Source organism: Zootoca vivipara, chromosome 14 (genome assembly GCF_965207765.1).
Source record: "Zootoca vivipara chromosome 14, rZooViv2.hap1.1, whole genome shotgun sequence".
In the NCBI taxonomy this organism is placed as follows: Eukaryota; Metazoa; Chordata; class Lepidosauria; order Squamata; family Lacertidae; genus Zootoca; species Zootoca vivipara.
This window is the reverse complement of record NC_142597.1, coordinates 3,187,545-3,212,354: the sequence shown is the minus strand read 5'-3', so window position 1 is coordinate 3,212,354 and position 24,810 is coordinate 3,187,545. Positions and strand designations below refer to the sequence as shown.

At 45.4% G+C, this 24,810-nt stretch overlaps 1 protein-coding gene across 5 annotated transcripts; it reads right to left on the bottom strand.

Moving 5' to 3' along the window:
- Positions 1–1,650: 1,650 nt before the first annotated feature.
- On the bottom strand, positions 1,651–22,422 carry C14H8orf58 (chromosome 14 C8orf58 homolog). Of its 5 annotated transcripts, none has more exons than XM_035140093.3 (7): positions 22,231–22,422; positions 10,211–10,884; positions 8,930–9,091; positions 7,662–7,839; positions 5,483–5,595; positions 3,630–3,745; positions 1,651–2,835 (listed from the first exon to the last, which is right to left on the bottom strand). In XM_035140093.3, exons 1-7 carry the CDS (start codon positions 22,280–22,282, stop codon positions 2,733–2,735), a joined length of 1,398 nt encoding a protein of 465 aa, XP_034995984.3. In that variant the 5' UTR covers positions 22,283–22,422; the 3' UTR covers positions 1,651–2,732. The 5 variants fall into 5 exon arrangements, with proteins under 5 accessions (XP_034995984.3, XP_088513939.1, XP_088513940.1 ...); XM_088657813.1 differs by having other exon boundaries at positions 8,954–9,091; positions 22,231–22,388; XM_088657814.1 differs by having other exon boundaries at positions 22,114–22,321.
- Positions 22,423–24,810: the final 2,388 nt, after the last annotated feature.

Below are 24,810 nucleotides of genomic sequence, written 5' to 3'. Positions count from 1 at the left end.
ATTAAACCATTCTGAACTCAGGAATTTGTATGGAGAAACATACGAACTTAGCTCACAGTCCTTCCACACACAAATCTGCTCCTGATTACCACACACACCTTCCTTTCAACAGTATAATTTGGGTGTCGGGAATCATTTGTTTGCCAACTGGGAGTCAGAAAGTGCAACCAAAATGATAAAAGGGATGCAGCAGCTAACTCCCCCATATTGCAGCATTTGGAACTTCTTAGTTTAGAGAAAAGGCAATTGAGAGGATATTACAGAAGTACAGTATATGAAATTATGCACAGATTGGGAAAAGTGGGTAAAGCTTTTCTCCTGCTCTAGAACTCCAGTGACATCCAATGAAGCCGAATGTTAGAGAATTCAGGACAGACAAAAGAAAGGACTTCTTCACACAGCACATGCAAAGACCTTCAGGCAGAGCAGAGAGAAAACCCTGCCTGACACCCTATAATCATCACCAGTCGGTAGAGATGGATGGATCAATGGCCTGGCTAAGTGTAAGGCAGCTTCCTATGTTCCCAACCAATTTTACATAATTGCTACAGGGAGGTTGCAGCCCTTTATTATCTTGATCAAACGTCACCCACTCTATACGTTGATGTAACTCAAGACTTCCTTGCTCTTCCTTGCTTTTAACGACACAGCAGGGGGCTACGGACAGAGTCTGTACAACAGGCACCAGATGCCCAGTGCTTTTGTTTGGGAAAAAGCCTTTGATCTATCAGGCCAAATCTAACTCTGTTCTTCCTCTCCAAGCTGTACACAGGAGGGCAAATCCAACAAGCCATGATGTTTATTGTTACATCAAAGGGAAAGCAGTGGGGGAGGGAAAAGGAAGAGAAGAAAACAGTTAAGTGCAAAGATCCTTCTCTAGTGAAACCCCAAATTTAGGGGGGGGCACTTGTTTGCTGCCAACAAATCACAAAGAACTTCTAAAGTAAAAGTCCTCGCTGAATCCTGTTCAAGGCATTCAGCAACTAATAAATTAGTAAATAAATAATAAGGTAGAAGAGAACAGAACTAAGTGCAGCTTCTCTGATTTCTCCTAAATTTCTGCTAGGTTGTAATTTGATCTCACAATACACTTAGGAAACTGCCATATACAGTAGTACCTCGGGTTACGAACTTAATCCGTTCCAGGGGTCAATTTGTAGCCCAAAACCATTCTTAACATGAGGCGTGCTTCCTGCTGCCGTCACGCCGCAAGGAGCGTTACTTCCGGGTTAGCGGAGCTCGTTACCCAAAGCATTCATAAGGAGGGTGGTATGTAACATGAGGTTCCACTGTACAAGGTCAAGCCATTGGTCCATCTAGCTCAGGATCATCTGCACTGACTGGCAGCAGCTCTCCAGGCCAGGTTTTCCAGGCAGGAGTCTTCAAGCCCTTCTTGGTGGGATTCATGGAAGTATCTGTTTGGCCCTGTGGAACAGGATGGTGAGCTAGATGGACCCAAAGTCTCATCTGGCAAGGCTCTCCTTATGTTCTCACAACATGCTACGCATGCAGGGAATTCCTCCATACACACCCCATGGAGGTCCTTTCAGATATGCAATGTTCCCCACCCCAGGCTGAAGTGGCACACTCCACTGCATTCTATTGAACTTTCAGATAACTTTCTTCCAACATAATTTCAAAGGCAGAATGTAAAAAAGTCTGCAAATAGTTTTATTTTCCTCATTTTTATATAACTTGTGAATATATCAATTTCCATCTATATACACATACATGCGTGACCATTAGGCCATATAAATATATACAGGGCTCACTCCATATGTGAAGTTGCTGTATATAGCACATACAAAAAGATGTGGAGTGTCAGTCATTTGTTTAATAAGGCAAATCATAATTAAAGGCAGGGCCAATAAGTTATTTCACATTCTGCCATGCAGGGATTTCCTAGTGGAGATGAGGAGGTCTATCCTCTCCCCTCTGAGCCATCGTCCTCACCTAGCAACTACTCACATGAGATTTTATGCCCACACTCCTAATCAATGAGATGGCAGCCTAAAATCTTAGGAGAGTTGGCAATTATGGAAAAGGATCTTTCTAACGCCAAATATGGTGATGTTTTTGGTGGTGTGTATGAGACAGACCTAAAACCTGTTTTCTCCAGAGGACCAGCCTCAGGGAGATCTGTCCCAAAGACAGTGTATAAAAATAAAAAGAAGGGCAGGCTAAAGAAAATGAGGCTATGTGCCAATATAAAACTGGCTCTCTGTAGACTGGTTTGTAAATAGAGACCCAACACGATACAATATATGTGCTGATACAAATCATGGTTAATTTATACCAGGTCCCCTCCTAACTATGGTTTACAAAGCCCATGCTGATGCATAGTTTACGTTACTGCAGTGGTGCATATGTAATGTGAAAACAATAAAACACAACAGAAGGGGTAAATTACAAGAGGAGGAAGGATTTGCTCACAAGGCTGGCTTCCAATTTGCAGACTGTGGCTTGCAGTGAGCGGTTATGTTTTCACTTGGTTGGAAAGGTTTCATAGTAGAGAATCATTTTGCTAGGTGGGGGCTTTTGTGTGTCCATTCTTTATCTGAAAGTCTCTTCTCTCTTCCGCTGGAGGGGGATTCAAATCTCACCACCCTCACAAAGTGGGTGGAACATTTCGGCTCCCGATAAGCTCACAGGGAAGGGAAGAACAGTCCATGTGCATGACAGCACTGACATGGGGCCCCCAGACCTGCCATACCTCCAAGAGAACCTGTGGCTCACCGCATGGAAAGGTGTTTCGATCTGTGCTTTTTTGCCCCCAGAGTGGGCAGGAAACGCCACCTGGGTTGGGATTCTTCTTTGTCCAATATGGTATATGTTCTGTAAGGAAAATAAAAAGGGATGAGGGAGATCAGATAGGAGACTCCAAGTGGGAGGCACCCACTCAATAGGTTGCTTGCAACACAGGTTGCTACAATATCCAAATTGCCTGGCATTAGTAAAGTTTCTTTCCCTACGCATGAGGAAGCTGGAAATCGGAGCTCCACTTTTAACAAACACATTTTCTCAAGGTAATATGTAAGATCTACTGGAAGACTGGACTCATGCTCAATGCCACTACACCAAGTCTGACTCTGAGGAGTCCCCAATGGTACACTCCAAAAGAGGCAAAGTGTGTGATGTTGTGTTTTTACTATTTTTTCTTGGGAGCCCAGAGTGGCTGGGGCGACTGTTGGGGGTATTTGGTCATTCATTTTCAGAACAATGTCTTCGTGAGTTTCTGCATTTAAGATGAAACTGACTGTGAAGCTGGATTTTTTTACACAGGTTCAAAGATAAGACAGTGAAGTCATGGACATGCGCAGTACGTTATGTGAGTGTGACTAAAGAGAGACTTTCGGTTTTGATCTGCTGAGAGGATGCAAGCAAACATTAAGCTTAATGACAGGCAATAAAGTAATCTGTGTAGAACAATTGTGTGTTGGTCATCAATGAAGACTAGGGTCCGATTTCCTCATGCTTCATTGCTGACTGTATTTCAACTCTGTTAAAAGCCTGGTCAGAAGTGTGCCGGGCAAATCTGTTTATAGCAGCTTTCACGCCATAAACAGCCACAGCAACCCAGTCAGATGGGTGGCATATAAATTTTTTAATCATCAACATCATCATCTTACCTACACTGCCTGCTGCTGGGGGCAGGCTCGCCAGATGGGATTGGTTCATTGGCCCACACAGATTTCCTCGTAATCCTGCTGATCAGCCCTTTGACTTTGCCCCAGTGAGAGTGGTCCTAAGAGAAAGAGAACACAATGTGGAGAGACTGGGTCTTTCCCAGGGTACATGAAGTTTATACCAGCCATAATCACAACATCGCAGAAATGAAACAAACAGCCAGGAATCTTTGATCCCTTCTTTGCCATTTTACTGAAGAATGTGTTATTCTTCGTGTCTACACCCAAGAGGATTATAGCTCACCTGTGGGTGACCTGAGTGCTACCCAGTTGGTGCTGAGCATAATGAGGACAGACCTCAGAGAACACGGGGTTAGTGTCACTTATGAGCAAACTAATTTGCATTAAAATCTTTTATGCCACCCTGTTGTACTTAACTTGCCCAACTCAGGGTAGATCTTTCCACGTTTACAATGTATAAGTTGAGGGGGATTGTTGCCCTTCCAACCACTTTCCACCTGCTTCCCAGCAAAATTTAGCTCAAATTTATTTTAAACTTCCAACTTATAAAAACAATATACTATGGCAGTGTACAATAAAATCATCAAAATAATATAACATTTAACAAACAAAAACAAATGACCAACACTGAATCAAACTGATTTTCTAAAAATGCCTGGCAAAAAATTGCTTTTTTTAGAAGCCAATGACATAATTTTGTAGCTGATATTGAAAGGAATGGCATTCCATTGAAAGAGGCATGGAAGGGCAAGAACAGCAACTGCTTTCCGCAGCATTGGGAAGTTCTGTTGGGGAGGGGTGTGGCACATGTTCCATTTCTCCTAGTCATCCATTTTTCAAAGGAAGGTGGTGGCAACCCTCATGGTAAACTCTTGCTGATTTTTTTAAAGAATGGAACCATGGAATAGTGTTCCCCACCTTCTCATAGATCATGTTACCATAGAATATGATTGTAGTTTATTCATACAAAAAAATTATACCATAGTACTTAGAAGTACAGTGGTACCTCGACTTACAAATGACTAGACAACCGAATTTTTCGTCTTATAAATTGGGGTAATGGCCGTGCGCTTACAAATGTCTCGACATCCGGGGGGGGGGGGAAATGCGGCGGTTTTAGATAGGGATTTTTTGACTTACGAATTTTTAGATAGGGTTACGGATTTTTCCATTTCCAATGCATTCCTATGGGAAATCGCGTTTCCAATGGTGTTTTTCGACTTACGAAGGTGCCTTCGGAACAGATTAAATTCGTAAGTCGAGGCACCACTGTACTGTACAACAAAGATTTTTAAGTAAAATGATGTGGCATTGCTTATATTATTTCTGACACATTTCTATCTTGCCTCGGAGGAGCTCAAGGTGGCAGACACGGTTCTCTCTCTCTCCCCCCCCCCCATTTTTAAATTTAGGTCTCAATCCTGTGAAGTAGATTAAGCCATTCACACATCCATGTAAGTGGCTCAAGATTGCCCAGTGAATTTCATGGCGGAGTGAGGATTCAAACTGAGGTCTCCCCAGTGGAAATTCAGCACTCTAACCCAGAGACACAACCCAACACTAAGCCAACACAATGCCTTCCGGATGTTGCTGGACTCCATCACCCATCCTACCCCTGACCCCTGACCCTGGGGCTGATGGACTCACAGAGTCCACCAACATCTGGAGGGCACCACCTTGGCTACCCATGCTCTAGAGTCTAGATACTATACCACACTGCCTCTTTTGTGCCAGCAGTCACACACCTCCAGATTTAATTCAAATCCTACACATGGGAAGTTTTTTGTTTTGTTTTTTTGCCTAATGGAACACCTTACCCCACATGGCAGACCTACCTTGAGCTTCATGCCTGGTGGCAATGTGTGTGAGCCCCCATCTAGCTGATCCAGCAAACTGGGAGAGCTGGCAGAATGGGCTGTTGACTTCTGAGGGCAACCAGCCTTGTTCCCTATGGCAGCAGAAGTGTATGTTAGCCCAACACAATCAAATAATAAGAACATAAGAATAGCCCTGCTGGAGCCGACCAAAGGCCCATCTAGTCCAACATCCTGTTTTTAATTTATTTATTACATTTATATGTAATAAATTTGTAATAAATATGTAAATATATGTAATAAATATGTAATAAAGTTATATGTAATAAATATATGGGACACAGGTGGCACAGGGCTTGCGGATCAGAAGGTCGGCGGTTCAAATCCCCGCAACGGGGTGAGCTCCCGTTTCTCGGTCCCAGCTCCTGCCAACCTAGCAGTTCGAAAGCAACTCAAAGTGCAAGTAGATAAATAGGTACTGCTCCGGTGGGAAAGTAAACGGCGTTTCTGGTTCACCAGAAGTGGCTTAGTCATGCTGGCCACATGACCCAGAAGCTGTCTGCGGACAAACGCCGGCTCCCTCGCCAGCAAAGCGAGATGAGTGCCGCAGCCCCAGAGTCGTTCGCGACTGGACTTAACAGTCAGGGGTCCCCTTTACCTTTACCTATTACATTTATACCCCCACCTTTCCTCCAAGGAGCTCAAGGTGGCAGATATGGTTCTTTTCCTTCCTGTTTTAGCCTCACAACAGCCCTGTGAGGGAGGTTAGGCCAAGAGACTAGGAGTAGCCTATGGTCATCCAGTGGTCCAACCCTCTAACCCAGGGGTTGTCAACATGGTCCCTACTGCCCACTAGTGGGCGTTTCAGGATTCTAGGTGGGCGGTAGGGAATTCTATGGCACAAGCTGAATCCTCCTTCCATCAAGCACTGGTGGGCAGTAAGGAGATTTTACCATCAAGAAAGATGCATTAGTGGGTGGGAGATAGAAAAAGGTTGACTACCCCTGCTCTAACCACTACATCACACTGGAACCATAATTTAACTGTGGGCTCTGCTCTCTTCATGAGCCGTGTGTGCTAAAACGACTGCCTGAATCAAGGTTCAGTCTCATTTGAGAACACAATTAACCAGAAGGTGGAATCTTGTTTCCTTCTGTCCTTTTGGCTTGTTGCCAATTTGCCTCCATGTCTAAATTTATTATATTTTCTCAGATAGGCATCTCCCAAGAGCATGTTCCTAAATGTAACACCTAAATAGCTCCACTCATTTTTGTTCTTGATGACAGTTCTAAATGTTGTACAGTGTGACAGATCACTTTTGTTATGTGTATTAAAATTTCCAATAAAAAAACTGAAGGACCTGAAAATCTGTTTATACTTATTCTAATGATCTGAATAAGTTAATTGCAACTTTGAAGCTACCCAGCTCAACTGGTATTATATCCCTTTGCTACATTGATGAATTTTATGAAGCAATGCATTTTTAGGAACAGAAACAGCTTCACATACACAAAAAGGTAGCAACAGAAAATTTCTTGGAATTTTCTGAGAAGTTTCTGCTCCACATCACAACTTTCAACCTTTTTCAAACAAATAGTTTCAAACAAACTAGTTTCAAAAGGATAGTTCAGTGTTATCAAACTCCAGCTGTAAATTGCCTCAGAGTAATAAGAATTACTTAACATATACCCACAAGAGAAAAAGTGACTATCAATATTGGTAGTCTTATGTTAAAGCCCTGACATTTTCATAACTTATTTAAAAAGCTATCAACAATATTCTTAGAAAACAACTGAACCTGGATCCAGAATGTTTTGTTAACATTTCTAAAGGGGGAAAAGGTCTAAAGATAAGAATCCTATTTGTCATATGAGCACAGCAGATGAGTATGTTGCCTCAGTACAGTGGTGCATTGATTTATTTATTTTTTTGCCCATAGGAACGCATTAATTGAATTTTAATGCATTCCTATGGGAAACCACGATTCGCTAGATGAATTTTTCGTAAAACGAATTCGTCTAGCAAGGCAACCTCCGCTCGAAAAATCCTTTCGTTAAGCGGAAATTTAGTTAAGCAGGGCATTCGTTAAGCGAGGCACCACTGTACTGGAAACGCTTGCATGCTCTGGCGAAGATACTCTGGTACTCGGGATCAGGGCCAATGGCTTGCCTTGCCTTTAAACCAAGAGTCAACAGCTCACCCAGGTTACGGGCTGGGCTCCTCCATAGTGCACGCGTGTCCGAGGCAGAGCGGGCCCGGAAGTGGTGGGATTTGAGATGCTCCTCTTCTGCCACCTTTTCCATGGCTGCTGGATCCTCAGCCTGCATTTCAAGTGTCATCAGCCCGGGGACATCTGGCACATCTTCAGAAAAGCCTTCCTGTCAGACAAAATGGTATCAGTTGAAGAAAAACAGGTATTGGGGGGGGGACATTTCAGGTTCAACAGTTGAAATGGGGCTAAGATGAAAGAATGTGGAGATTAACGATCCCAGGACTATGGATCCAACTGCAAAAGAGTCAGGCTGGTTGAGTGCATAGCTATGACCTGTGAGAACAAATCCCCTATAGACACAAGGCTTGCCAAGTTCCCTTGGGCCTGCCTCTCTCAGCCTACCTCACAGGGTCGTTGGAGGAGGAAAATGGGAGGGGGGAATCATGAATGTTGCTCTCTGCTTCTTATATGTGATTTTAAAGGAAGTAAGTAAATAAAATGAGCCCTTCCTGTTCACAGAGTGTGTTTGTGAATGCTGCTGATTGGTGATGTTGGTTTTCAATATGCATAGGGTAATTTGCATTAGAAAATTTTCAGTTAAGCATCAGAAAATGTTGTGAGATAATAGAAAAAGATCTAATTTTTAATTGCTTGTATTTGGTATATACCGTGTTTCTCTGAAAATAAGACAGTGTCTTATATTTATTTTTCCTCAAAAACAAAACAAAACACTATGGCTTATTTTCAGGGGATGTCTTATTTTTTTCCTCCTTCTCCTGCCACAGCCGGCATTCCTGCTGCGCCTATCACTATGTCTTATTTTCAGGGTATGGCTTATATTCCTTGAATGCTTAAAAATCCTGCTATGGCTTATTTACGTCTTAAAATAGGGGAAACAGCATATATATATATATATATATATATATATATATATATATATATATCCACTACCAAACTTGCCTAATACTATATTTGCAATTGGCTCCTGTTCATTCTTGCTAATGAATGTATGAAACTAAAATTTTCCACAGAAAAATAAAGCACTAAAAAATGTCTGCCACACATACTGCTGCTGACCAGTCAAGTCCAACACATGAAAGGAGCTCATCTCTGCCCACCACCACTTCCTGCCCCAATGTCTGTACTGCCTTCTCCTTCTTACAACAAATTTACTCAAAATCAGCATGAACCTGTTTCAATAACCCTCTAATAAACATGCTCAGGATGGCAGCCCTCAGTACCACCCTTTCTCTCACATTCTCAGATTCCTGGACTCGCACCCGGCACTCCATAATCTGCTGCTGATGCTGAAGTTGAAGGTTGGCTTGCTGCAGGTGGGCGATCTTCTCCAGCATCTGGCAAATATGCTCCAAGTACCGTAAGCCCTGTCCAGGCATGGTCAGCAAAGTCTCATGCACCTAAGAAAGGAGCCATCAGGGATATGAGCTCACTTGCACATATACAGTAGACAGCAAACAGAGCCCCAGAGAGAAGCAGTCTAAAGTGGAGGAAGAGGCAAACGGCTCCCGAAACAGTCTAATGAATAGCCCTGCAGCATCATGCCAAAGGCTCATCTCACAGTAGCTGAACAGGTGCCTATGGGAAGCCTGCAAGCAGGACCTGGGCGAACAGCCACGCCCTCTGCATCTGATATTCAGGGGAATACTGCCTCCAATAGCAGAAGCAGAACATCGCTCTCATGAGTCACTGATATTCATATCCTCCATTAATGGGTCTCATCCTCTTTTGAATCCATCCAAGTTGCATCTTGTGGGAGTGAGTTCCATAGTTTAACTCTTGAAGTATGAATAAATACTTATTTTTGTCAGTCCTGGACCTCTCACCTAAGTTGAGTTAGCCGTTATGAGCGGGGAAGGGGAAACAAATATAGGATTTCCAAGATCTGCCTTAAGGAAACAGATGGTGCTGGCTCTGAACAGTTTGTGGTATCAAAATTTCACATTTATTACACTAGGATGGATTACTGGAACGCCAAGTAAGTTCTCGTGTCCCAGCACCTTCCTCCTAAAAACCGGGTCAGAAAAGTGTGTGTGCATGTTGTGTTGTGTTGTGTTATGTTATTAGAGGGAAAGGACCTTGCCACATTCCAGCAAGAGGCAATTATGCAAGGTATCGTCATCAGGTGGAATGGAGAGCATTTCCCATACGAAACTGCCCCACCTAGCTAGTGGGAGGAGAGATTGGGATACAGCAGGAGAGTATGCAAGCTTCCACAGAGTCCTGGGTCCCTAATACTCTGCCAGCCAGTCACAAAAGCCGCCTTTCCAGCCATCTATAGATCTGTTTCCCAGCACACGACCATTCCTTCTCCAAAGAGGAGACTAGCCTGGCAGAAATAAAAACCCACTGCAAAAGATCTTGGGGAGCCCACTGCAAAGGAACCCAGAAAAGGAAGAACAGCATTTGGCCAAACCATGCTTAAAACTGAAAAACCTGCTGCAAAGGATCCTGGGAAAGAGGACCTGTGCTTGGCTTGGCTTAAAACAGCAGAATAGTGCACCTTTCTCCCCTCTTACCTGTCCTTGTGGGCTCCATTCCTCTGGGGTGCTGTTGCCAGACAACATAGGAATCAATTCCCCTGCAGCAGCATCCACATTCTCGTCAATGCTCGCTGCCCGGTGCAAACAATAGGAATTCAGGCCCTCCAAGTCCACTGGGCTACAGGGCCTCTGACCCAGCTGCCTGGGGGATCGGCGAGGCAGATGGTGCTTCTGAGACCGCTGGACCACCTGGGCCAACTTCTTGCTGGCAGAGAGATTCCGGCAGTAGGCACGATCCTGGATGGGACCCAGGTCCTCCTGCTCTTCACCTTTGGGGCAGCCTTGGCAGGGAGCTGCAATGGAATGTAGTGGAGAGTCTTCCATCGAAGGCCGGAAGCCATCAAGACAGTCCAAAGAGAAGCTTTTCTCTGAGCCCTCCGTGCTGGAGGGAGAGTGATCATTGCTGGTCATTTCAACACCAGAATCCTCCGATTCAGATTTGAGGAACCTCCCGCTGACGGGCAAAAAGCCTAGCTGGTGGGGAATGGGTTCTGTTAGGGAGCCAGCCTCATCCAATCGATCCACCTGGCTGTTTATCTTGCCATCCAGCTCCAAGTCAAGGGGGCACTGGAGTTGAGGTTCCTGTAGACTCTCAAACATGCTGACTGAGGTCAACACCACGCAGTTCTCTATGGGGTTCCAGGTACTACCTGAGATTTAGAAGGGAAGCAGACATTGTTGAGACAGAGGCCAACCCTGTTCCACAGATCATGAAAAGCCCAACACCTGGATCCAGGTAAATATAGTGCCTTCCCAGCAGATAACTCCGCCCTGGCCACTCTCCTCCCCCCAAAGCTCCTTTGGACGAGGAAATGTGTGTGCTTGCAACATATGCATTCCAAGAATATTCCTCATGCACCTGAATCACGCTGGCTTTTGCTTCAGACAAGGGATGGGAGAGAAGGAGGAGCTGAAGACAGTGCTAAGGAAATAGAACTTGGGGGAACGGGTTCTGCACAAGGAATATTGCACAAGGACCATGAATGGTGTGTGCCACCACTGCCAAGACTTGCCCACCTGTCTTCATTCTCTCAGTGGGTCTGTTCAAAAAATTATGTAACTGGGGGCTACAAGAGAGGTCTTGTGCAAACTTTGTGACCCCAGCAACTTTCACACATTCTACTTAATTTGATGACAGAAATAAAGGTTTCTGCCAACCATCCTTGCGACAGGGATCCGTGTTCTTGCTCTTAGCCTGTAGAAGAAGGGCTGATAAATCTATGGCAGGGGTTGGCAACCTGCGGCCCACGGGGGCAGTTTAACCAGCCCACGAGCCACCCCCGAACCAAGCCGCCCACTTGGCGAGTCCCCGCGCGCTGTGCTAAACCAGCACGGCAACTCGCTTCCACAGCGCCGGAAATTGCACCTGCACATGCCCAGACGCCAGAAATCGCATGCGTGCACATGATCCGGCCCACAGAGAGATCTCCGCAGGACTTGACCGGCCCAGGCAGGTATAACATTGCTGACCCCTGATCTACGGCCTCTCCCTAATTTCACATGAGAGTGGGGAGAGCCAGAGGGAGGAAAAAACCCCTCTTCAAACATCACACTGTGTGCTAAAGGAGGTTATATAAAACAAATACTAAGCAGTTAGACAACACTTTCAGAGTGTTCACAGCCCCTCACAGACATTGTTTCAGTAATTTTTTCAAACAGCCCTCTAAGGCAGTGATTCCCAACCTTGTGCCTCCAGATGTTTTGGGACTACAACTCCCATCATCCCTAGCTAGCAAGACCAGTGGTCAGGAATGATGGGAATTGTAGTCCGAAAACAGCTGGAGGCACAAGGTTGGGAAACACTGCTCTAAGGTAGGCCAATATTATCTATAATTATTGTACCAAGGAGGCCTAGAGAACTCAGCTTGCCTAAGGTTATCCAACAAGCTCTTAGTAAACGGAGACATCTTAACCAGAGGCATCCCAGTTCACAGATCATTCCTTTTTACAATATGCTGGTGACACTCAGCTCTGCTTCTCAAGATCTGAATTGGAGAGACCAGTGTCTGGATGCCACGGTGGGATGGATTGGGGGGGGGGATAAGTTTTGTTTGAATTGTGGCAAGTGGTCCTTGTTGCATATAAGTCCAGGCAATGGGGTTGTGACAATCTCTTTATTCACAGCAGACAAGTAAAAGACAAAGACCAGCTCCCAGCCTACTGCTCTATATATATGTAGCCAACTGGGCCAGCCTACAAACTGCAGGTGAAACTAATTAAACTAACTGAAACAGTCACTCCTAGCCTTAACTCCTTCCTGGCTACTCTGCTCCTGTGTTGTGCCTGCTATTCAATACACAACAGTTCTCTTTCCCAATAAATTGGTCCATTGCCTGAGTGGATGGGGATGACGAACACTCTCTGAAGCAGCAGGTACACAGCTTTGGGGTGGCTCCTGGATCCAGCTCTGCCACTGGAGCCCCAAGTGCCCCACTCTGAGTTACAACGGATTCAATTAATCCTCCTCATCATCATGGCGAGGAGTGCCTTTAGCAGACTTCTGCTGCTAAGACAAATGTGCCTGTTCCTGGACCGGAACAACTTAACAGGCACTGTTAACCACAAGGCTGCAATGCACTCTATGTGAGGCTTCCCTTGTGCTTGGTCCAGAAACTGCAGTTAGTGTAAAATGCTGCAGCATACTGTATTAGCTAAACAGGAGTGACAAGTCTTTGTGCCTGCACTCCAAGATTTGCACTAGCTGCCCATTTGCTACCAGACTGAGTTCAAGATGCACTTCTATAAGATCCACAAAACATCCGTTCTGTGCTTGTAAGTTGTTCCTTTAGTGCAGGATCACCTTCATCAGGCAGGTACCATCACTGAATCCTTTTAGACGTCTGCTGAAAACTGTTCTGTTTTGGCAAGCCTAACCAGACATAAGATTTGGTTGCATCTGTTCTTAGTTTTAAACTGTTTTAAGTATGTTTTTTCTTAACGCCGTTTTTTGTTAAAGAAGTGTTTGTCACCCTGGGCTCCTCTGGAGGTAGGGCAGGATAAAAGTTTCAAAAACAAATGCTCCTGTAACCATGCGAAGGGCTTCCATGCCTACTTTAGCCCTGCCAATGCTGCAGTGAGCCCTGGGAGATGCAGAGTACCAGAGTGACAGGTGCCTCATCCTTCCCCTCGCACCATCTCCACCCCCATACAGCTACAGTGGTACCTCGGGTTAAGAACCTAATTCATTCCGGAGGTCCGTTCTTAACCTGAAACTGTTCTTAACCTGAGGTACCACTTTAGCTAATGGGGCCTCCTACTGCCACCGCACAATTTCTGTTCTCATCCTGAAGCAAAGTTCTTAACCCGAGGTACTATTTCTGGGTTAGCAGAGTCTGTAACCTGAAGCGTCTGTAACCCGAGGTACCACTGTACTCTACTGTGGCCAGCAGAACTCCCATTTTTATCCCACAGGACAGTTGGGAGAGAAGGGTGGGCAAAAGGGCCAGCAAAGAAGGCAGTGCAATCTGTCTCCTGGGATTATTGGAGGCATTACAGGATCTTTAGCTTGCAATGTGGCAAACAGGTAAAGTTGGCATTTCAGTGGTACCAGGTTAAAAGACAAGGAAAGTGGGGGAAGCTGCACCTGCAAGAATTCCCTCTTCTGTGTAAACCACTTGGTAAGGTATTTTGAGTTTATCCAATGCTCATTCTAATCAAGAGTTGAAATTAGCGAACCTATGTTATACATGTCCATTAACGTCAATGGATTTACTCTGAGTAGGAACCCCACTGAATACAATCCTTTCTATTTCAGAATTAACTGATTAGTTTAATTTCTATTCCTCCTTTCCTGGAAAATAAAATCCTCAGCCACCCTACTACTAGTCTCCCTTCTAGGCACTGACAAGACCCAGACCTGCTTAACATCCATCCTCAAGGTGACTGCATTGCAGTTAGACAAGTTATGTTAATTGCATCATTGGAATGTTTGCTTCTGAGCTGCAGCTTCAGAAACAGGAGTTTCCTCCATCCATGCATGCAATTTAAGCCAAAAAAGGCAATTCCTAAGCCTTTGTGTTTACAATAACATTGATGGTTTTTATTTTTGACTCCCTTTACTGACTAGCACAAAGATAACTCTGGAGGTATCTCTTAACACTTGGTTTAAATAAATACCAAAGAATTTATATATCACAAATACAGCAAACATATGTGTCACATATGTGGTAACTGCTAAGATACACCTGCATTTCACATCCTTAAAGTGTCAAATAAAGTTTAGGTTTTATAACTCAGGATTGCATTTTTTTTATTTCCCCAAATTTCCATTTTAAAAAACTTGCATTTTTAAATACTAGTTTTCCATTTTTAACATTTATAGCATAGAATGAAATATATGCAGCAGAAAAAGGAAAAACCGAGGGATAACAACTGTGCAAAAAAGTGGTGGAGAATCTTTTTTAGCCTAAGGGCCAGGCAACCTTCTGGGGGCCACATGGTGATGACGGACTGCCTGGACCAGAGGCAAAAGCAGACAGAATAAAGAAAGTCAATTTTACCATAGCACAAGAGGCTCGTTTCTACACATACCCTTCTCTATCCACCATCCAGACAAGAAAAAGGCACCATCAGAGTTCAATAACACATTCTAGCCAAGCAAACATACTCAAAAAGGGTACGATCCACAGCAGTTCCTTGGCCTTGGTTAAGCATCCTAGTGAATTCCTGTCTGGACTGCTGCAGTGCACTCTGCATAGGGCTACCCTTGAAGATGGCCTTGAAGCTGCAGTTAGTGCAGAATGCAGCTGCCAGATTGGAGGGTGGGGCAGTGCAGTAGGACCATGTATTAGCAGTCCTGGAAGTGTGGCCCTGGATGCCAGCGAACTACCGGTACTGGGCCCCATCCAAGGTGCTAGTGCTAGCATGCAAAGTTGTAAACAGCCCAGGACCCAGGGATCTAAGGGACAGGCCTTACAATTGAAAGGGGAGATCCTGTTGTGATTCTGCTGCTGGGTGCTGCTCAGCTGGCACTGACCCATAACACAGCCATGTTGCTTTCTTGGTAGCAGTCCCTGCTTATGGAATGAAATCTATGAATATGAGTTGTGGGGGAATTTGGTTTGCTTTCAGAAGTTTCCAGAATTCTTTTTATATTCCATTCTTTTTTATCATTTTGCTGTTTGCTGCTTTGGGTTCCTTTAGGGTGGGAGAAAAATAAAGTACCAGTAAATAACTTTTAATTCCCTCTGCCAATCAAAACTTTAATTTCAGAGGCCTAATTTAGAAGAGAAAAGACAGTCTTTCTGTCGTGTTGCTGAAAAACTGGGAGCCAGAAACCTACTGCAGGTGGTCTGCCTGCCTTCAGTTTTGCAGGAGGCCCCTCCATTCCCTCTCCTTGCATTCCAGGTTGTGGAGTCACCCAGACCTATGGTGGGACACTTGAGTCAAAGTCATTATGACTTTTAGTACTAGTATTGTGCCATTCTTATCTAAATGAGCCACACAACAACCTAGGGCATTCCCAACAAGGAATCCTACATTTAATTTATTGGATTGTTATTGCACTAGCCAAAAACCATGGCAACATCCAAAGAAGGAAAAGGAAGGGGGGGACACAGCAGTTGCTACATATGTAGTAAAACCACCAAAATTTCTTATTACACAGAATAAAATGTAATTCTCAAATACAGTGTGCACATTAGATATCTGAGTCCCCTTTGCAATTGACCACTAGCCCATCCAGTTCTTTCTTCCTAATCTTCCTAGCAGCAGCCCAGGGTACAGAGAGTCTCCTTAGAAGTCACAGGGTCATTAGTATCACTCAGCAGCCATTTCACCCTCTCCGCCCTGGTTAGACTGGTTTCCAGCAAAGAATCCGGAACCAGGGGCCCAGAAACACAGGATCACTCCCTGGACTCTAGAAGCCTCTCTTGACTGGAACAAAGTGGCCTCAAACATGCAGGGTGAATCAGATATGGCAGGGGAGGCCAAAAAAGCCCTTTTTTGGATGGGGGTGGAGGCACAGTGGCAGTCTGGCACAGGAATTTAGACTTCTGCATCAAACTCACATTCTGTGAATAGAAATCAATTGAGTAAGATAATGAGCCAGAACCTATTCAAAGAATGTGTTGATTTTGTCAACTGTGCCCACAGGAGAGGAGTTTTTAGAGGACAGGATGTTTGAGCCAAGCTCTGGAATTATTGGAATTACATCGCTAACTGTACATGCACTGTACTGCAAAGAAATAAAAATGGGGGCCACAGAGCCCTATCCTCCCCAAGACAACGTGGCGTAGAATTCTGAAGGCTGCAACTGATTCCAGAATAAATACATTGAACTTTTTTTGGCCAGGTCCATGACCTGTGTGTTAATGGGGGGGGGGTTGGATTTTGGCTGGGCTCAGGAGCTCTCTCCCCTTTTGACTAGAAGCTGTCGTGGATGTTAAAATGCTTAAGTTAAGACCTCAGTCTCTAGGGTGACATCTCTATAGCAAGCACTCGTGCATCTACACCACCAGCACAGGTGAGCAGAGACTGTTTTGGGGTGCCAGGCAAAAACATCCTCTTTCTACCCAGGCTTAGGGTTTTTGATTGGAAAGGTAGTTCCTTGTTATGCCCATCTTTTAAGTGGGGAGTAGCCCGGGTAGAGTACAGAATAGGACTTGCTCCTTTAAAATATTGCCAGGTGAGCATTTCAGTTTTTGTGCATTGCTGCCTTTATCTGACGTTATTTTATTTTACTCTGCAAGTCACTCGGAGGTAACAATGACAGTTAAGTATTCCTTCCCAATCCACATGCACCAAGAGCTACCGTATTTTTCGGACCATACCACACACCTAGTTTTTAGAGGAGGAAAACCAGAAAAAAAAATTTCCTGGTTTTCCTCCTCTAAAAGGCTGGGAGGCGGCAGCAACAGCACCATTTCAGCCGCTTCTATCAACCCTCAGCTGCTGGCTACGGAGGCAGCACCAACCTGATTTCAGGCTGATGTTGCCTCCCCCCCTTGTCGCTGTGGGCGAAGGGGAAGGAGTGGGCAGCGGGAAAGTGGCGCTTTTCGCGCTGTCCGCTCCTCCCCCTTTGCCAACAACGACGACGAAGGGAGAGGAGCGGGCAGCGCGGAATCCGTTGCCTTCACTCCATAACATGCAGCGACTTTTCCCCTTCCGTTTTAGGAGGTGGAAAGTGTGTGTTATGGTCCGAAAAATACGGTAATTCTGCATGCAGCAACCTTCCTCTGGACACATCAGATGCAAGACCACAGGCAGAACGAAGGCCCCGAGGCTCAACCCACACCATTCCCAAGTACTGGCAGAAGGCGAGGGACACAGAAGAGAAACAAGGGGCCCATTTGTGTTCATCCCAGACTTGCCAAAGAGCCAAATTCCTTAACTAACTGAAACAATCATATATTATTTGTTCAAACCAGTTTCCTAAATTGACCCCCATGGGAGTCAGTGGGGTTTTGCAGGGGGTGGATAATGACCTAAAGGGCCTGGGGTGCAAAATAAGTTTATGAGGAATACTGCAGGAAACACAACAAGAATCAGGAACTACAAGCCACAGAAATAAAGGGCACGAGGCATGTACAGAAGACACATCACTTGCCAGGAGGAACCTCTGAATTTAACAATATGATTCCACATCCAGCAGCTTTCCATATTTTTTAAGTTGTTATGAATTCCAGTAAGGATGAGTGAGGAATAAATGTTGATTATATACTCATATTTACACTGCTAAAAATTTGGGTTGGAGTCAAGGATAGCTATACTATCTCATCAGTGGAGTCCATGAACTCACACCTTTGGGAAACCCGGATTTAAAACCTTCCTCCTCCAGCGCCTCTTATGTCCAGACACAGGCCTGCCCTCTAGTACTCTGCCCAGCACCTGGTGCCCCACCCCCACTATAAGGTAAAAGGTAAAGGGACCCCTGACCATTAGGTCCAGCCGTGACCGACTCTGGTGTTGCGGCGCTCATCTCGCGTTATTGGCCGAGGGAGCCGGCGTACAGCTTCCAGGTCATGTGGCCAGCATGACAAAGCCGCTTCTGGCAAACCAGAGCAGCACATGGAAATGCCGTTTACTGTAGCGGTTCCTATTTATCTACTTGCACTTTGATGTGCTTTTGAACTGCTAGGTGGGCAGGAGCTGGGACCGAGCAATGGGAGCTCACCCCATCGCGGGAATTCGAACCGCCAACCTTCTGATCAGCAAGCCCTAGGGCTCTGTGGTTTAACCCACAGCGCCACCCCCACACAATACAAACAAACAAATACGCCACATTGCATCGTGGAGGGAGTGGTAGGATCCTATGCAATGTCTGCTCCTTCAGGCCAACTCTCTCTCTCCTCCCAGACAAGCAGAGCCCAATAACGAAGATCCATCATTATTTCTTCCTCTCTTTTTCTGGCATTCTAAGAACATAAACACAAGCATATCTCCGTCTTTCATCAGCCTGGCTGGACTTTGCAGTTCCACTGAAGTGTGGAAGAATGCCCAGCCCCAGGAGGGCCCTGCAGGGAAACATCAGAGCTGTTTGCAGAGAATCTGCCATCGCCTTGCAATCTGAAACAATCATTTCAACCAGCAAAACCAGCACACCTCCATCAAGAGCTGTCAGCCCCACTGGTCCTGCTACAGAGACCTCCACTCTCCTGAGTCTGCCAAATGCTTGAGGTAGAAGGGCGGGGGCGGGGGGGGGGGAGAAGCAGAGGAGGTACTGGAAGAAATGAGAGATGAACCCTTTGATCTACATGGTCTGAAGTCTCTCCAGGTGGAATGGATCCAAACCTTCACCTTCTCTCCTTCCAACTGTACCTATTTAGTAATACTGTACCAGTACCTGCTTTCTAAATAACAGTATTGGCAACTTGTGAGTAATGAAACCAAACTACACTGATCCATGAGGAAATTACATTAAACTTAAACAGACTTGGGCTCCCACTTATTCTGCATCCAGTGAGCTGGTTTGGAAAGCAGTGCAAACTCAACAAAAGTTTCTTAAGAAATACTGCTTCCGAATCCCAACCCCCTCTAGCTGTGCTTAAAGCCAGTCATGAGAATGCTGCCTTACTTCCAATATTTGGGAAATGGGATTGCTGAGTTTTGAAATTTGAAAAAGTGCACAGTTTTGAAATTTGCTACAGGGAAATGTGAGGTTTCTACAAATGTGCTTGGGAAGCAGAACCTTCCATTAACAAGGATAGGTGGTGGGATCCCACTCCCATCACCACAGATAGCTCAGCCGGTAGTAGAGCATAAGAGGCTTAATCTCAGGGTTTTTGCCGGGCAAAAAAATCCTGCATTACAAGGGGCTGAGCTAGATGACCCTGTTGGGCCCTTCCAACTTTATGATTGTATGATCTGATTCAATATAGGATGGTGATGGGAGTTGTAGCCCAGCTACGTCTGAAGAGTCACAAGTTCTCCATCCCTGCTGGGACACAATTATGGGCCAGTTCACACAAGTCAGTGTGGCATAGTGGTTAGACTAGGACTGAGGAAACCCAGGATCAAATGCCACCTCAGACATAAAGGCACTGGGTGGCAAAAGGCTACTCACCATACCTCACTGTGCTGTAGTGAGAATGAAATTGAAGAGCCATGTATTCCACCTTAAACTACTTGGTGAGAATCATAGAGTTGGAAGAGACCACAAGGGTCATCTAGTCCAACCCCCTGCCAAGCAGAAAACTCCATCAAAGCATTCCTGACAGATATGCATGGATAGCAGGCCCAGGACCTAGCCCAGCTTTACAGCAGATGGGTTCTGTCTCACAGAAACATTGCTAGGTCTAATGAGCTATTTTTCCATTCCTTGGAATGTATAATTCTTATCTGCAGACTGCAAAGAAATGGGACACTTAAGTGAGGTAGCCAATAAAGGTAGCAGATAGAGAAATACCATAGAAGGCCTACACTATATGCCTTTTCAACTGAAGACATTTTGTTCTAATGAGCTTTCCCATCCCAGCAGAATGAATGAATCTTCGCCATCAATCTATTCTGTATGGTTTTTGTTTAGTTTAGTTTAGACTATATTGTCTGTTTTTGTGTTTTGTTGTTTTTATTGTACATTACCTTGAGTCTATTGTTCACAACAATGGCCATCAATCATGAAAGTCTCTGATCTGAGCTTTTGCCAATGGCTGATCACAAGCTTTTCTCTACAGCCGTGAGGACTAGAAACTTGTATCAAAGTAAAGTTTCCAAATGTTGTGCAAGGCACAATATTCCACACTTGCATAATAAACTGGGACACATACCTGCAAACACCCAAGTTCTTTTCACAGAACAACAGTTCAAATGCTCCACAAATCTTTCTGTTGCTCAACCAGCTGAATTTCTGATTACGAATCTGTCATTTATGGAAAAGTGAGCAAAACTAATGGTTCAGCTCTGCTCATGGTTGAGCACAGAGAAACCAGTTCTGAAATGTACGTAGTTCTGCAAACTGGACAAGAAAGTAAATCTGCCACATTTAGTACACATTCAGACTTACTAAACAAATAAATGAACAACTTTAAGTACACTCAGAAGTACTATATTCAATGGTGATAACTCTGAAAAAAGTGAACACAGTCTAAATCATCCAGCACATCCATACACCCTCTTCTATGGATGGGCATTGCACCTCAACTTTTCTTAAATTTTCCAGTGTTGGCAGATTCAAGTCTAGGAGCCTACATGGAAGCAGTGAAGAAAAGGAATCTCTATTGCATTACTCCAATATCAATTTTTATTTATTTAAAATTGTATTAATCACATTCATACCCCATCTGTCCTCGAAGCAACTTAGGGTGATGTTCTTGGAGGTTATCCTGGTTTTTTCCCTAATAAACATGCAAAAGATGGTAGGCTGAAAAAACAGGAACTTTGACCCAGTCCCCCTTAGCTTTATGACTGAGTGGAAATTTGAACCCAAATCTCCCCAGTCCAGCATCCTACAGAAACTCTACCAATTAAACCAGGAAAGCTAAACAAACAACAGAAAGTTTTCCCCATCGCCTGGAGGGAAGCATTCAGGCACTGGAATGAAGCTCTTCTTCTCAGTCTGCTCCCCAGCTTGTATGTTGTCCTAACTTTCCCTCCCAGAAAATAACACACACATTTTGCAATGCCATTGTGTTTAAAAACAAGATAATCACATCCTAAATAAAAGAAAGACAAGGGACCAGGTGCCCAGGGCCAACTTCTTTCAAGGTCTCCTACATTTGTGTGCACACACAACTTTCTTTACCAAGGGCATTAAGTACATCTTTGAGCCTGTCTTGCAGAGTTATGCAAACTTGTGACTATCACAAATGTGACACAGAAAGAACACACCCGATTTAAGTGCCACCCCCAATATCTTAATATGCCTTTCTGTTTTTGGCATTGATGCTTCCAGCAATATAAATGCAAAACGAATTTTGTTAGGAAATATATGCAATCAATTTAAAATTTATAAACAGACTGCTGCTTTTCTGTTTATCAAAACTGCAGGACAGGCGACATTACTCTTAAAAGCCCTGGCACGTTCATCAGAGAAAAGCAAAAATACATCCTGTGCGTGTCTACCTTTATGTTCAATAAGTCTCAGAAGAAATACACTGAGGTCAGCATGCAATTCAACAGGCATTTGTTGTCCTTCGCACGTCCACTTGCGCTGGAATCCTATGCACACTAACGAGCGGTAAACCCCACGGAGCTCGGTAAGGCTTACTTTTGAGTAAGGATTCCTAAGACTGCATTGGTAAAGGCATTCACGAGCAGCATCGTACAAAACAGCAATCAAAAGCGAGACTAGAGGCTTTCTTTAAGATAACTCAGGAAGACAGCGTGAACGTGACGAAGGCAATTTACGCTTTTCAACGCCACGTGTGAAAACGCCTTGTGATAAACCTGTATGTGATAGGCAGCAGCACGAAAGCGGACCCTGAAGACTTGCTAGCGCGCACCTCGCTCGTCTTCCTCGCAGGAGCCGGTGCGGGGAGACCAGAATTAGCAATGCCGGCCCTTTGCGCGGGCCAAGCGAGGCGCAGCGCTTCCTTCCCGGGGGCCGCGCAGAAACCCACCTCCGCTGCCGAGAGGCGCCACCGAGAAGACGCGCCGCCGCCTTCGGAGCATCTCACTCGCAGGCGCGGAGCGGCCCCTGGCTGGCTCTTCCCCGCGGGCAGCAGCGTGGCCCGAGTCCGCCGCGCCAGGGATTTATACGGAGAGGGAGGACGCCGCTCACATGACGCCGCGAGGAAGGACCTCCCAGGGGCAGCCAGGGGGCGGGGGCACGAGGGTCTCGCCAAAGGCGCCGCCAGGATTGCTGCCTTTGGAAAAGCGAACCTCTTTTATTACGACAAAAGCTTTCGTGCACCAAAGCCCATCGTGCATCTGAAGATGAAGTGAACGGGAGTCCCCCGCCCCAAAGCCTCTACTCCCCCCCCCCACAAAAAAATGTTGGCCTTCGTTTTATTTTAAAATTATTTATTTCTTTATTTGCAAAATAAGTACTGCCAACGTTAAGAAGAAAACAATGGACACCAAAAAACAACAATAATAAAATAATTATTACTGCATTTGTTAGTCACTTTAAGCGTCAGTAAAAGCTGATTTAAAAACAAATGTCCTGCTGCGGCGCCAGAGCAGCAACTGCGAGAGCGGGGCTAAAGCCGCTGCTGCGCGGCCGGGCAAAGGCTGAGCAGGACCACCGGGCTCCGGCGCTGTGAGCTGGGAGGGGGGGTGTCCAAGCGGCCGGCTGCTCGCCCCGCAGGCCGCGCCGCCTCGCATCTCCCGCGTCTCGCCCACCTCCTTCCACCCAGCAGGAGACTCGTGAGGCGCCTTCGGCAGAAAGTGCGGAGGGAGCGTGCGGCGGGCTTTCAGGTGCGGCTTTCTCTCGGAGCCCCCCCCCATCCCCCACCCCCCGCAGAAGTTTCCCGCTCCGCTGCCTGACACCCCTCTCCCGTTTCTCCCGTGCAGGGAGGGGGCGGCAAAGGCACCTTTGCGCCACGGCGCTGGATGGGCTTAAGACGGCCCTGATAGATGATCTGTTGTCACCTTAACATCTGTTGTGGCCCCTCCCCTCCCGTGCCTTGGCCCCGCCCCTTGCCCCCCCCCCCAGTTTTGATCCTGGGTACGCCCCAGCAAAGGGTGCTTATCAATGGCTGCTCTTCATCCTGGAGAGAAGTGACTAGTGGGGTGCAACAGGGTTCTGTCTTGGGCCCAATCTTATTCAACATCTTTATAAACGACTTGGATGATGGGCTTGAGGGCATCCTGAGCAAGTTTGCAGGTGAAACCAAATTGGGAGGGGTGGCTAATACCCCAGAGGACAGGATCACACTTCAAAATGACTTTAACAGATTAGACAGCTGGGCCAAAGCAAACAAGATGAATTTTAACAGGTATTACACTTGGGCAAAAAAGAAAGAAAGGCACAAATACAGGATGGGTGACACCTGGATTGAGAGCAGTACATGTGAAAAGGATCTAGGAGTCTTGGTCATGAGTCAACAGTGTGATGTAGCAGCTAAAAAATGCAATTCTGGGCTGCATCAATAGGAGTATAGCATCTAGATCAAGGGAAGTAATAGTACCATTGTATTCTGCTCTGGTCAGACCTCACCTGGAGTACTGTGTACAGTTCTGGGCACCACAGTTCAAGTAGGATACTGAAAAGCTGGAATGTGTCCAGAGGAGGGCAACCCAAATGGTCAAAGGCCTGGAAACGATGCCTTATGAGGAACAGCTTAGGGAGCTGGGCATGTTTAGCTTGGAGAAGAGAAGGTTAAGGGGTGATATGACAGCCATGTTCAAATATATAAAAGGATGTCATATAGAGGAGGGAGAAAGGTTGTTTTTTGCTGCTCCAGAGAAGCGGACATGGAGCAATGGATTCAAACTACAAGAAAGAAGATTCCACCTAAACATTAGGAAGAACTTCCTGACAGTAAGAGCTGTTTGACAGTGGAATTTGCTGCCAAGGAGTGTGGTGGAGTCTCCTTCTTTGGAGGTCTTTAAGCAGAGGCTTGACAGGCATTTGCCAGGAATGCTTTGTTGATGGAGTTTCCTGCTTGGCAGGGGGTTGGACTGGATGGCCCTTGTGGTCTCTTCCAACTCTATCATTCTATGATTCTATGAAATGCCTCCATTCTTCCTGGAAGTCACTAAGATTCTGTCAGGCCAATGGCCCATCTAGTCCAACATTCTGTTCAACTTGCCACTGCTTCTATTCTCTGTCTTGAATCTTCAGCATTCAGCTTAACCACATACCCATTAGTTTTAGTATTATGAGAGAGGGAGAAAACGTCTCTATCCACTTTCTACATATGATTTTGCAGAGTTTTATTGTGTCATCATCTTACTCGGCATTTCTCTAAACTAAGAATCCCCAGATGCTGTAAGCTTTCCTTACTTCCACCCCTTTGATCATTTTCATAGCCCTTTTCTGAACCTTTTCCAACATTACGATACCATTTTTGAAGTGAGGCAACCAGAATGGTACACAGTCTTCCAAATGTGGTTGCACCATAGATTTATATGATGACATTATGATAACGGAATATTTATTTTCAGTTCCTTTCCTAATGATCCCTAGCTCCTTTCACAGCTGCCGCACACCAGGTCAGCATCTTCACCAAGCTATCCACTACTAGGACCCCAAG